Source organism: Protopterus annectens, chromosome 10.part0, assembly GCF_019279795.1.
Source record: "Protopterus annectens isolate FY-2018-M chromosome 10.part0, PAN1.0, whole genome shotgun sequence".
Taxonomy (NCBI): Eukaryota; Metazoa; Chordata; order Ceratodontiformes; family Protopteridae; genus Protopterus; species Protopterus annectens.
The window spans coordinates 732,518,384-732,531,670 of NC_056744.1; the positions used below are offsets into that span (position 1 = coordinate 732,518,384).

At 38.0% G+C, this 13,287-nt stretch overlaps 1 protein-coding gene across 2 annotated transcripts in view; it reads left to right on the plus strand.

Annotated features, from left to right (window-relative positions):
• Positions 1 to 13,287, plus strand: part of PGM1 (phosphoglucomutase 1) — a 426,650-nt gene that overhangs the window by 265,655 nt on the left and 147,708 nt on the right. For both annotated transcript variants that reach the window (XM_044085557.1, XM_044085556.1), the window contains exon 6: positions 940 to 1,094. In XM_044085557.1, the coding sequence (XP_043941492.1) occupies positions 940 to 1,094 (155 nt within the window). The remainder of the gene's footprint in view (positions 1 to 939; positions 1,095 to 13,287) is intronic.

A 13,287-nucleotide genomic window follows, 5' to 3' on the forward strand; every position in this document is an offset into this window, starting at 1 on the left:
GTTAAAAACCACAGTTTCCTGTTCCTTCCCTTACTGTTCAGCTTCAAGTGAATGTTTATACTGATTTCCTGTGGAAGGCTCCAAAATATCTTCATATGGCAACTGACCAGTTACTTCCCATTCCACTGGTTTCTCCTTAATTTGGATGTTCATTGCTGTACCCTGCTGTGGTGCTTTGAGTTAGATTTTCGACACTGCATCCTTCACTTCGCAGGCACTCCATAACCTCCATTTCTATTTCTACAACTTCTCCATTATTAATGTTCTTTTCTACTTTTCCTATTTTTTGTCTTATTTTTTGTATTGTAAAGTTTTCCATGTCTGAATTTCTTTGCCTGTATTTCTCTTCAAATACCTTTGGTGCTGGTCTTTTTGTATTGATTAGTTTTGCTTTTTTCTTTGCATACATATTACACAATATTAAATCTTTTTCTTTCTCATCTCCATATTTCTTCTTCAGATGTCTCCTGATCTTCCTGTTTCACCTTACTTTGGGGTCTCGTTCTATCATGCTGTAATGTAACCTGTGTGTGAGACCTTCTATATCAAATCCTTCACTTCACAGGCATTCCATAGCCTCAACTTCTATATATTTATATATATATATATATATATATATATATATATATATATATATATATATATATAATGTCTACTTTACTTCAGCTATGTGGAGAGAAGTGTGTGCCTTCAGGCTGTCATTGGAGAAATGGTCAACATTGTTATTAGAAAACTGAGTATTTCTATGCTCTCTGCAGAACACCGAACAAAGGAGATAACACTAGGGTTAGGTATGAGTAGATGCCGTCTTCTCTTGATCCATGTCTATTTTTATTGACTGTAGTTGTGGGGGAGACGCATTATGATTATAGTGTGTGAGAGAGATGATGATGCTGATGATGCTAAGAGACTGTAAACATCCATTTTTTTTTTCTTTAGGATCGTAATATGATTCTTGGAAAGAATGGATTCTTTGTAAACCCATCAGACTCTGTAGCTGTGATTGCAGCCAATATCTTCACTATTCCGTATTTCCAGCAAACTGGAGTCCGTGGATTTGCTCGGAGTATGCCTACCAGTGGGGCCTTGGATAGGTAAGAGTAAATTAACTGTGAGATGGTATTTGTCAGCTTTGATTTACAGCCGTTGTATTAACTGATAAAAATGAAAAGAACCGGCCATCCTCACCCAATAAAACTGTTTTATTCTTGCAAACAAGAGTGATTACAAAAATAGAAATGGCCAAGCACTTTCATGCATTAAATGCACTTCAGACCACAACATAAAAGCAGCTAAAACTCAGTTCAAATAAATAGCAAACATTAATTAAACTTAATGATTCAATTTCCGTGTTATAAGTACAGGTTTTAAAAGTGCATTAATATTCAGCCATGAGGCTCTGCATGCAGACAGTGTAACAATCCATTTTAATTCTGCCTTCCCTACTGTATCAGTGATATTTACCCCCCCCCCCAAATTCTTATTAAAAAAACTGTAAAACCAAGAAAGAAAAACTGTGTGGGAGACTAACAGTAACGTGCTTAGCGAAAGCATTATTCATACATCTATGTTGTATATCCCTAACATGTTTCAAAATTCGCTCCTCTAGGGAGCAATTAGTTTTCCCAACGTAGAAACAGGTGCAGTTCTGGCAAATAGCCAAATAAACCAAATTTGTAAAACTGCAATCTGCATAAAATCTAGGGACAAATTTCCTTTTAGTTAGCGGGTGGGTGAAGATTACAATACTAGATATATAACTACAGGCTCTACATACTCGACAAGCATATGTGTTCATCCTAATGGACAGCAAAAATCCATTATTTCATTTGGTCTACCCAAACTATAGCAAAGCTGTCTTTTCAGTGAGGGACAATTTTTAAAACTAAATAATGTTGCATCTCCTATAGTTTTCTTGGTTTCATCCGTCATTAGGACAAGCCAGTTTCTCTTCACTATATCAGAGATCTGACCTGTATCATTAGTATAAGTAAGTGGTGCAGTAGTCTTCACATCAGAAGTTGACTTTGTATTTACCCTTCTCCCCTTAGAGAAATAGTTTTGCTAAACCATATCTTGCACCCGTCCACGGTGCATACTAGTCACATGCAGCAAATTATTTCTCCAAGTTTCTTTCCTATACAGTTTAGTTTCTAACTTTCCCTAGTTAAGAATTAGATTAACATCCAAGAAATCAATTGATTTATTGGATGAACTAATGGTAGAATGTAAGAAGTTACTAGCATTCCCTAGGTATGCCACAAATTGTTCCAAAAGATCTGAAGGCCTATCCCATAACAAAAATATATCATCCACAAATCTTTAATATGTAATATATGTAGAATATCTGCGTGCAGTTAAAAAAAAAAAAATCTTCCCATCAAACCATAACTAGGTTGGCGTAGCTATTGGCACAAGCCATGCCCGTATTTTCGCCAAACCTTTGAACATAAATTTGGTCACAGAATACAAAACATTATTCTCCAATACTAATTCAAGCACATGACAAATCGAAAAAATATGGTCACTTGAATAATGACTGTTTCATTAAATACAAACAGATGCTATACCCTCTAAATTAGGAATAACAGTAAATAGGGTACAAACATCCATAGTCACTAAAATATAATTGCTTAGATCAGAATCATGCACAGAGTCAAGTAATGTTTGTAGAAAATGTTCTGTCTTTCAAAACAGTAGGTGCTGATTGAACAATCTGTTTTAACCAATCAATAAAACTAGGTAAAGGTTCAGTTAGCCAGCCTTAACCTTCTACAATAGGTCTCATAGGTGGCTTATATAGACATTTATGGATCTTGGGTAACCCTTGTATACTTGGTAGCCTAGGTGTTTCAACTTTAGAATATTCATATAGTTGATTATCTATAACTCTACACATCAAAAGGTCATGTAAATCATCACGCACCTTCATTACTATTCTATTAACATCATTTAATAGGATCTTCAAATATGTAGACTCCTCAAATAATTCAAGCATACAGTTAAAGAATGAAATATCAAGAACCACAACTGCGCCACCTTTGTTAGCCTATCTAATTTGAATAGTTGTTGCATTCTTCAATTCATTAAGTGCCGCTTTTTCTTCTGAAGTCATATTAAAGAAAACTTTATGATAATGAACATTTTGTTCTGATAATCATTCTCACAAAGCTTTAAGAACGATTCAAGGCATGTGTTTAAGGTTGGATTAAAAACACTAGGTTTCTTAAAAGAGCATACACCAAAAGAATCAGTATTGGCACTAGAGTGTATAGTCTTTAACATAACATTCCTGGCAAACGGTCCTAGATTAATCGCCTGTGGCATTGGGTATCTCAACACCCCTTGGTGGGCATTAATTACACATTAACACACATCCTGGGGGGTCATTATTTGGCTTAGAGAATGGGCTGTTTGTAAGACTGTTGCTTTATGCTTTATTTTATCTACATTTCTTTTATTGCTATATTTCTTCTTATATATTTTGGATGTAAAATAGTTCCTCCGCCTAATTTTTCTAAGTTGCTGTAGTATATGTAAATGGTGTTTAGAGGAAGCATTTTACACCCAAAATGTATCATTTTCAAAAATATCTAGATATTTGCTGTATTTTTGGTCCCTTGCTGCTAAAATGGTTTCTTGCCAGTCATTTGGGGATTGAAGTCATTAAATAATGACATACTTTTGACTTTCAGATTTTATTTCCCTCAGAAAATTCATGTTAACACAAATCTTGTAAAACTTATTTATGCAAAAGCTTTTCCTATTTTGAAGCCTTTGCCCCCCCCCCCCGCTTTATTTCAGGGTTTATCCACACTTCTTGAGATAAAAGGTGGAAAGGTACACAAACCTCTTATTTGCTGCTGCCAGCACAGACTCTCCCTCTGTCACACAGCCCCCCCCCCACTAACACACCCTTGCCCTTCAAAAAATGCATGCTAGCACATGCAGCTTTTTTAAACAAGAATTTGCTACTGTTTTGAGCCGTTTACTCCCCCTTTATTTGACCTTTTATTCATTTATGTCAGAAAAAGAGAGGCACGTAAACCTCTTTAATGCTGCTGCCAGTGTTGGATCGCTCTCACCCTTCACACTCACTCACGCACATCTCTCTTTCATGCATGCATTCACATGCACACCTTTTTCTTTATATTTAGATTTTACATTCACTAGACAGCAAAAGCAATGCTTAGTGAGTGTAAAATAACGGCTCGATAGTTCTCGCATACACTCAGACATAAATGTATACACACTTTTGTTTTTCTTTTTTTTTTTAAGATATTTTACACTCTCTAATCAGCAGAAGTGCTGCTTAGTGAGTGTAAAATAATGGCGGCCGTTCCATTTTATCAGTCCAAGCTCCACTGCGGCTTGATATGCTGCTGTGAAGCGGCGGACGCGTTTTTCACCAGGCATTACTTGTACATTAATACCCTAATGGAGAATGCTCATTCTCCAGTTAGGGTATTGATGTACAGTAAGCCCATTCTATAAGTTTAATTAATGTTTGCTGTATATTTGAACTGAGTTTTTGCTGATTTTATGTTGTAGTCTGAAGAAGTACATTTAATGCATGAAAGCGCTTACCTATTTCTATTTTTGTAATCAGTCTTGTTTGTAAGAATAAAACAGTTTTATTGGCTGTGGATGGTCTGTTCTTTTTGTCTTGATCAGTTTGTATTGGCATTTGAAAGAACTGTCCTTTGAACCAAGGGTTTTTTCATTTTTATCTATAGTTGCATATTAGTATTTTTTTTTTTTTTTTTTTTTGGAAAAAGTAGTAGAGTACAGTTAAGAAGCATTCTAATAACACACAGCTTTTTGTCCTCCAAATGGTTTCCCAGTTGCTTAAGTGAAATGCACACTTTACTTGAACTGTTCACAAACAGGTGTGCAGCAGAGCAAATTCCTAGTAACGTACTAATGCCATTGCTGTCAAGTTGCTTTTTTCAGGACTGCTAACTGTTGTTTTAACATTAAGATATTTTATTGTATTGTTTTGCAAACAGTCACTTCTAAGGTATCCTTTAAAAGGCATAAATTTCAAAAGGGTATGTACAGCCAATTGCTTTGACTTTGCCAGCCATTGCATCTTTTTCTTGATATGGTCGTATGCAAAAATAAATAAATAAATGCTAGTTATAGTTTAGCATTTTACTCCTCTTTTTATACTTTTGAGAATGGAATGAAGTTGTTGGAGCCTGACATTGTAGAGAGTACTTTAATAGGAGTAATTGCTTCAAATTCCTCTTCCAGCCTACTGAGATCTGGTGATTTTACCTGCAAGTAACAAAATATGCATGGTTTAGTCTTCTGTAATCTATTCCACACTGAGGTCTTTCCAGTGTTGTAAAGGACTAGTTCTCGTGTGAAGTGGCAGTACCCAAGATTCAGTTAGTGATCTGGGTGACGAGAAGCCTTCGGGGAGGAAGTAAGTGGCATGCACTTGCCATTTTCCCTGTCCTGGCAGCTGGATTGGTCATTCACAGTGATGTATGGAGTGAAGGATGAATGCACTTTCTTCTACCTCCGTGTCCTTTGGCATCAGCCACAGGTGAGAGTGTGGTAAAGGTTATGGTGTAACAACCTCTAGCTTGCAGTACAACAAGGCATTGGGGGAACTGCCTATCTGTTACTGGAACTTGTTAGCATGCAGGAATCATACCCAGCTGAGTACTCTGTTCTGTTTAGCATTGAACCCTTACTGTTACTTTATCCCACTTGCTTATGTCTTTACTTTGCAGTCCAAGACAACATTCAGTTGACCCTAAAGGCAGAAACCGGTCACAGACTTAAAAGGCTTCTTTGTATAGCATATGAATTATTAGGAAAGAAGGATAATTTCTGCCCCTACAGATCAGCCTGTTTCGTAAAGATGCTGCCAACATTGAATTTCCTATGTTCTTACAGATAATCTAGAAACAAGCCTGGTTGTGGCCAATTCATCAGCAGTATTACTCAGTCAATAAGTAGGTCTGTATTAACCACTTTATTATATCTAGTATTTTAAAATTTTTTGGTCAAGTAACTAACTTCTCAAAAAAATAAAAATAAATAAATAACATCTAGTCCAACTTGCAACCCATCCTCCTAGATCAGTTTTGGTACTTTTATTCATTTTTTGTCGACTTGTGAAATAGTGATGACATAACTATTAACTTCTGTTTTAGAGCCCTAAAATGTAGATTCTGTCTTATCTCTACCAGTCTTCCTGTTTGAGGTATTTGCCTTAGCATGCAGGTCTTACCTTAATTGTGTTTCCGTAACACTAGAGTTGCTCACCATAGCAGTTCCTTTAACACAGACCCCATTGAGATAGAGAAATGCTTTGTAATGCTTTAGGGTTTCTGGACAGGTCATGGTGTAGTAAGTTCATTTTAGAAGTGTTATTCAAGGTCAGTTTAAGTTTCTTAAGCTGAAATGGCACAAAAAGCTCGCAGCTACTTCACTAATTCATGTCTAACAAAATCATGATACCAAGCACATATTCAGACATTTCCAGTCCTATGATAAGATTGTTCTTTAAAGCTTCTCCTGTTACCTGTAGACCGTAACTGTTTGAAATGATCCACTCTTATAACGGCATTTCCTTGCATTGAAAGTCAGTATTGTTAGGTGCTTTCTTACTATTTCCAGGTCTGTACTTGCTGTATTACTAAGCTTGTATTTAGAGAGCATATGTTATTTTGCACTACATTGTAATGTTGTCTTTGGTTCTACTCCTACCTTCCAGACATATTGCAATCCTTAAGAATTATTTCCATCAGTTGCACATTCTGCCATTAGACTGAACACTGTTACCAGCCTTCCCAGTGTTATTGGTCTTGTATAGAAAGATGTTTATCTTCCGTTATGCAATGGCAGTGCTATGTTTTCAAAGGTTTGAGGAGCATAGCCTTCACTGGTCATGTTACATAGATTCATAGGTAAGGAACTAGGCTAGCTGCCCTTGCAGGCCATTTTAAGTGGAGACAGTTTCCTTTTTTGTGTTCATATTAACCTTTCCCATTTGTTTAGAGATTGGCCTTACCCATCCCATGGTCAACAATTATATCCCAATGAGAATAACTGGGATCATACCATAGATAATTTATGGGGACCAATGCATAGGATAAAGCTTTTAGGAGCTGCCTGTATCCATTAGTAATGCAGCGTCAGTCCTGGGGTAAATTTGCCATTTCCCATACGTCAAAGAGTCTCTTGAATATGGACAGAGATGAACTTTGTTTTATGTGGATGGGGAGTCTGTTCCACATCAGCACTATCCTCTGCGAGATATAACTGTTCTTCCAAACTGTTCTGATGATGATGCATTTTTTTGTCTTTGTAGAAGTATTCCACTTGACCTTAATATTTCCTGCCTTTATTCTTGCTTGTTTGCATTAGATTGCTGGGATAACCCAAATGAGTAATGTCTTCCCTTTTTTAGCAGAGGTCAAGGGAGATAATGCATCATACAAGAAAACAATGTACATCTTGTTACAGTTTTATAATTACACAGATTCACTTTATAATCTCGAAATACTGAAATAGCGAATTTCAGCATCTCGACTATAAAGCCGAACGTCCGAAATAGCGAAATCCCATAACCGTGAATCCGGAAATGTTGAATTTGCGGTTATGGTGGTGTGCTATGTGACGTGGGCTGTACTGTGTGCCTGATTTACAGTTTGGTGTGTGGATATGGTTGGAGATTTAAGATAATTGAATATTTTTTTAAGGGTTTTGGGTAGGGATTTGAGTGTATGTCAGTGTGTTTGGAAGTTTTAGGTGTGGGTTAGGGTAGGTAGGTAAGAGTATGAGTGTGTAAGTGTTGAAAGTGGTGGTGTTTTTACATTTGTGATGTGTGTGTGTGTGTGTGTGTGTGTGTGTGTGTGTGTGTGTGTGTGTGTGTGTGTGTGTGTGTGTGTGTGATGGGACTGTAGTGTGTGTAGTGGTGAGTTTACTGTCTCTTTCTGTTCGGTGCGACCTTGGAGTTGTATGTATATAGATATATATTTATATATATATATATATATTTATATATATATATATATATATATATATATATATATATATATATATATATATATATACAATGTAGTGGGGGTGCAGGGGGTCTTGCCCCCTGCTTATATGTAGGGTAGGTTTGTTTATTTGTATTGTTGTGTTTGTGTGTGTTTTGTTTCTTGTAATGGGGGGAGGATGGTGTATGTATTGTGTGGTGTATGGTGTGTTTACGTTCGCTATTTTGAATTTTGCGCTTTTGGGGTTTTGGTGTTTTGGTTTTTCAACTTTAAAGTCTCGAGATACTGAAGTTCGATATCTCAGTATTTCGAGATTATAAAGTGAATCCATACATGTACGCCATATGAAGTAATACAGACATGTAAAACAGACGTAATTAAAATTAAGAATTGATTTTTCACAAAGATAACCAATAAAGATGTTTTTTATTTGTGCTTACAGGTACTGCCAGTATATCCACTGCCACGCAGATTGTGGTGTTAACAGTATTTACTATTTATCATACTCTTTCAGATTGCTAGTAAAGTAGTTGAGATGGTTATTTGGAGACTGAGATGGAAACCATTTTATGGGAGTAAATACAATAAGTCTACATTCATTTATAGTATGTCTGTTGATGAACAGAAGCATTTTTAGTGATTTGTGTTTTCCACCCTGATGTTCTTTAGAGTCTTGCCAATGCATTTGTAAAGGGGTTCTCTAAACACTGTCCTATTTTTCTGTTTTCACTTTTTCAGTGACATTCTTTTTCTGCTTTCAGTGTTAAATGTATTCTGCCTTACCTTTTATTTCACATGAGATACTGGATTGACTCAGTTGCTTAACAGAATAGCTTGGGGGTTTCAGCTTCACTCAGATGACATTTTGTCATCACTGCTGTATTTCCATAATTTAATTTAATCACAAGACCACCTCTCTTAAGAATAGATCTCATCCTTATTTTGGCTGTGAAATCCCATGTTTTTTACTATTAGTTTTTGTGGTATCAACAGCTGCTTTAAAAAGTCACTGTGGAGATCAAGTAAGAAAAATGACAGCACGTCTGACATTTACAGCTTTATAGTCTTACTTTTCTGATAGTGTTAAGATATGGAAATGCTGCTGCCTTAAACTACAGAAAATATCTAGTTAACTGTATATTTTAATATATGTCATTAGAAGCTCTTTTTTGAAAAATATTTAAGTGTTGGAAAAAAACCTCTGATTTTAGTAGCTTGCTGCTAATAATATTCCGTGATAGCTCTGCCAAAATATAGATAGTCTTTCCGGAGATCTTTGGAGAAATATTTAGAACACATGACTGCAGTGCCCTGGCTGTGTGATGTTAAGGGGAGATGGACTGTAGGAACATTCTTAGCTTTAAAAGCAAAAGTGAAACAGAATCTCATCCCTTACGTGCCACTTTTGGAACAACAAATTGTGAAGTAATAACGAAGCAGAAGCCTTCATAATGCGTAGAAGGATTAGTAAATTATGAAAAACAAGATGGTGGTTTCTGAATGAAGTTGAACTTTGATCCTTTAAAACCTGTCTATTAGTCTATATCCCCTTTCCTTGTAGTGGTCTCCAAGTTCAGATATACTTTCCAAAGTGTTCATTTTAAAACTGTGAAGCTTCCTATTGTTTAACTGGTTTCTTACTACTTTCGCACTCTGCAGTTGTCTGATAAGTAGATGGCTGATGCTTACCATTTTCACATCTCCTTGCCTTTTCCTATAATTACAGGTTTCTGAGGTTGCTTTCCTTCTTGGGTCCACAACATTTAAAACATTCCATGTCTAGACTTCGGTTTCCAGGTTGTTCTATTTGCTCGTTGGCATATGATACAGTAGGGTTGATGGCAGGTGTTGGGTAGCTAATGATCTAAAACTTATCTATGCTTCTTACCCGTAATCCTTGGCAAAACAGCTTCTCTTCCATATCCTTTTGACTTAACAGGTATCCGAGAGATGGCCTCAGGACACCTTTTAAAAATGTGTGCATCTTGTGGGGAAAACAAAAATTAGTTTGTAAAGTTGGTTTACTACTATTGGTGTTCATTTTTTCAGGATTCCTGCCAACTTTCCAGTCAGACCATTCAATTTGTTTCACGTTTTTTTTTCTGTTCTGAACTGCCCCTCCGAAGGCCTTTGATATTTCTCACCTTATCTGTACTGTTGTACAATTCTCATTCCTTTTGTATTGTATTACCATAGTTTGTAGCATGTTGGACATTAGTGCCATTATTGTTCAGGTTTCTATTGTTTAGAGGTCTTTACATGAAATAGTTATTTAGAATGGATCAGTGCTCTAGCTTGCTCTTAATGGAGTCCCCGCCCTCCTTCCTACTTCATTCATTTTGGTTGTCCCTGTGCTTCTATCCATCACTGGCTCTAAGTGTTCCTTCCTCCTTCAGAGTGAGCAGGGGTGGCTAGTGGATCTTAAGTGTGTCCTTGGAGCAGTGCCAGCAGCTGCTTCTGCTGTTGAATGGGCTTTTCACCTACCCTTATTTTCCAACCCCCACCCCTGTGTTCGACCGTGTCTAACTGCTCCCTTCTGTGGACCACACCTCCCCTCAAGGATCATCTTTGAAGACCTCCACCCTGGATGGGCATACCCATCCCTTCCTGACAGCACCTCAGATGCCTAAACCGCTAATCAATCCTGGGTCACCTGGGCCATGGTTATGGTCTTATCCCTCTGTGCCACAGGGCTGGCTCTCATGATGGAGATTTATTTATTTATTTAGTTTTATATACTGAGGTAGTGCTCAGGTAAATACTGGCCAGTTTCAGGCTGAGCCTGGGTTGACCTTAAGCACTGTTATATGGTAAGTGCCTTTGACTTCAGGGGCTGGATATGTTGCTCAAGGTGATTGTTACAAACATAAAGACAAAAAAATATATATAAAATGACAAGGGTAGGGAGTCCTTTCCAGGTCTTTGACCCAAAACAACCAAGACAGAAGAAATATTGGCTTCAACTCATTCTCCCACTTGTGTGCCTAAGTCCTCAGTCGGTGTTAACAGGATCAGTCTCATGTTAATCTGATTATGAGTGGAAATGTGATAACTTTGTCTTATTTTGAGTTGTGTAAAATTTTAGGGTGAAGACTATTGTTAACGTAGTGTTTAAATCCTATACCATATTGCCACTGGAGATGGCCTGTGAAAAGTAGGCAGACTTTATTTATTTTTTTTTATTTTAACGTCCAGCAAAGGATTTTTCTTATGTTCCTCCTCCTAGTACAAGGTTGTATAGAAGCACATCAGCTGTCCCTACAACTGTAGTTAAATCTTCCTGTTTCTTCTCGCTGGCCCCATCCTGGCATCATTCTCAAGGTGGCAGGAGTCAAACCACCTGATGCAAATATCAGTAGTAATAGATTTGACATGTTGTAGTCTCTTATGTCAGGACCACCACTTTAGAATTGGATTCTTTGGTGTTGACATTACCATCAGTTTTGTATGGTGATTAGCGGCAATGCTGTTTGGGTTTATGGTTGGAGATCAATTCATTAGTGACGTACAGCAGATATGTGATAATGACAATTTTAAAGGTCTGCTGTCTGACCTCTGGCACCACGGTTTTGATGTCAGATCTGGGATTATTAAATAATTTAGTCCTATTTGTTGGAGGCCAAACTGTGTGGGTTCAGCATGACACTGACTTGGTCTTTATTGGTGACAGTTTCATCTTGTTTTGAATTTAGCTTTAGAGAGTTTGTAGCTCTGATTTTGAGTGACGTGTTGGTGTCCGTCTAAACATGCTTACTCAGCTTATTAGCATGTATAGGTTTACACACACACACACACACACACACACACACACACCTGATACCGTCCTACTTATGCTGCCCTTTGTACTGTTATCTTCTATGACTTTGGCCTTAACAGCAGAAACTTGTTTGCATGCATCTGCAGACCTCTACCTTTTCTTGTCTGCAGGATAGAATTTCTGAAAAACCTTGCAGGGCTGCTGTTAAATATCTGTGCTATAGCCAGCTTCATGCTTGGACTACTCACTGAATACTGGTAAAAAACATAGACAGGAGAAGGCATGTGCACCCTTCAGAGTCTCCCATTGCAGAAGTCAGGGTTGAGGAGGAAACATATGTCCACGTTCTCACCTCCCCATTTGACCATAAATTTGGGGAGGTACTTGAAATAGTGAGGCAGTGAGGGGGATAGCTTACTGACCTTATGACCTGCCAGTAAAGGTTTCTCCAAGATGTCTTCCAGACCTCCCCAACCTTTTCATATAGATCCTCCTATAGACCAAATGGTTTGATCTTATAGTCGAGTCTTCATAGGACAACCCCAATGTGCCACATCTAGGGAGAGTGGGCAAGGTCTTTTGGCCTACCAATAATTGTGAGTACTGTCTTAAGACTCCCAGGCTGATGTTATTGCTGCTGTGGTTGCCCTTACAAAAGACTACAGCACCACAGAGTCCTGTTGCTCATCCTTTTGATAAGGAATCACGGGCTGTCAACTGACATGGGAGGTGCTTTTATACATTAAAGATGATTTCTCTGTGGACTGTAAACCAGTTTTTAAGGTTTCAGTGGAAGCTGGCCAATGATCTAAGCCAGTCAGTAAGAGTTGCTGGACTGATGACTTGAGCTTACATTGCAGTTAAAGATGTCAATTATGTTGTACTGATAGCAAAACCCTTCTACTGTTGGTGTTAATTTTCAGATTCTATGGTACTTCTTTTTCTAGGATGAAATGGAGCCCACACTAGCTCTAGTTTGTCTGGTGAGCAGCAGTAAAGCTGGTTTTGATATGGAAGAACCCAACATGACCCTTGGTAGTTTTCAGAATGGGCACCAAACCAGTGGCAGGAGCACGCTGTAGATGCAGGAGTACTGCAACCTTCTGGGCGGGGCGGGGGGGGGGGGGGTGCAGCTTTCTGATCCTTATGATCTTAATTGATTCTAGAGGCCATCAGGGGTCATCTGTCTTTCCACCAGCAGATGTGAGTGGCAATCACAGAAGATAGATGTAATATCCAGAGGCAATATGATTCCCTTCCATGCCCCTCACCTGCTCCACTGTATTGTTTGCCAGACATCCCATCTTAACAAAGTAATACACTAAGAAAAGTTGTTAAACCTTGCGTAGAAGTGACCATTCAAGAGACCTACCATACCAGTAATAAGGTTTCACTGTTGCAGTCATCACATTTGGGATATCTGCCTGCAGGTAGCCCTCAGCCGGCCTGAATACCAGAGTCTTCAGATTCCTGCATCGGATACTGTCTCCTCTTCCATGATGTCAGGTCGTCAGGGGTATAAAA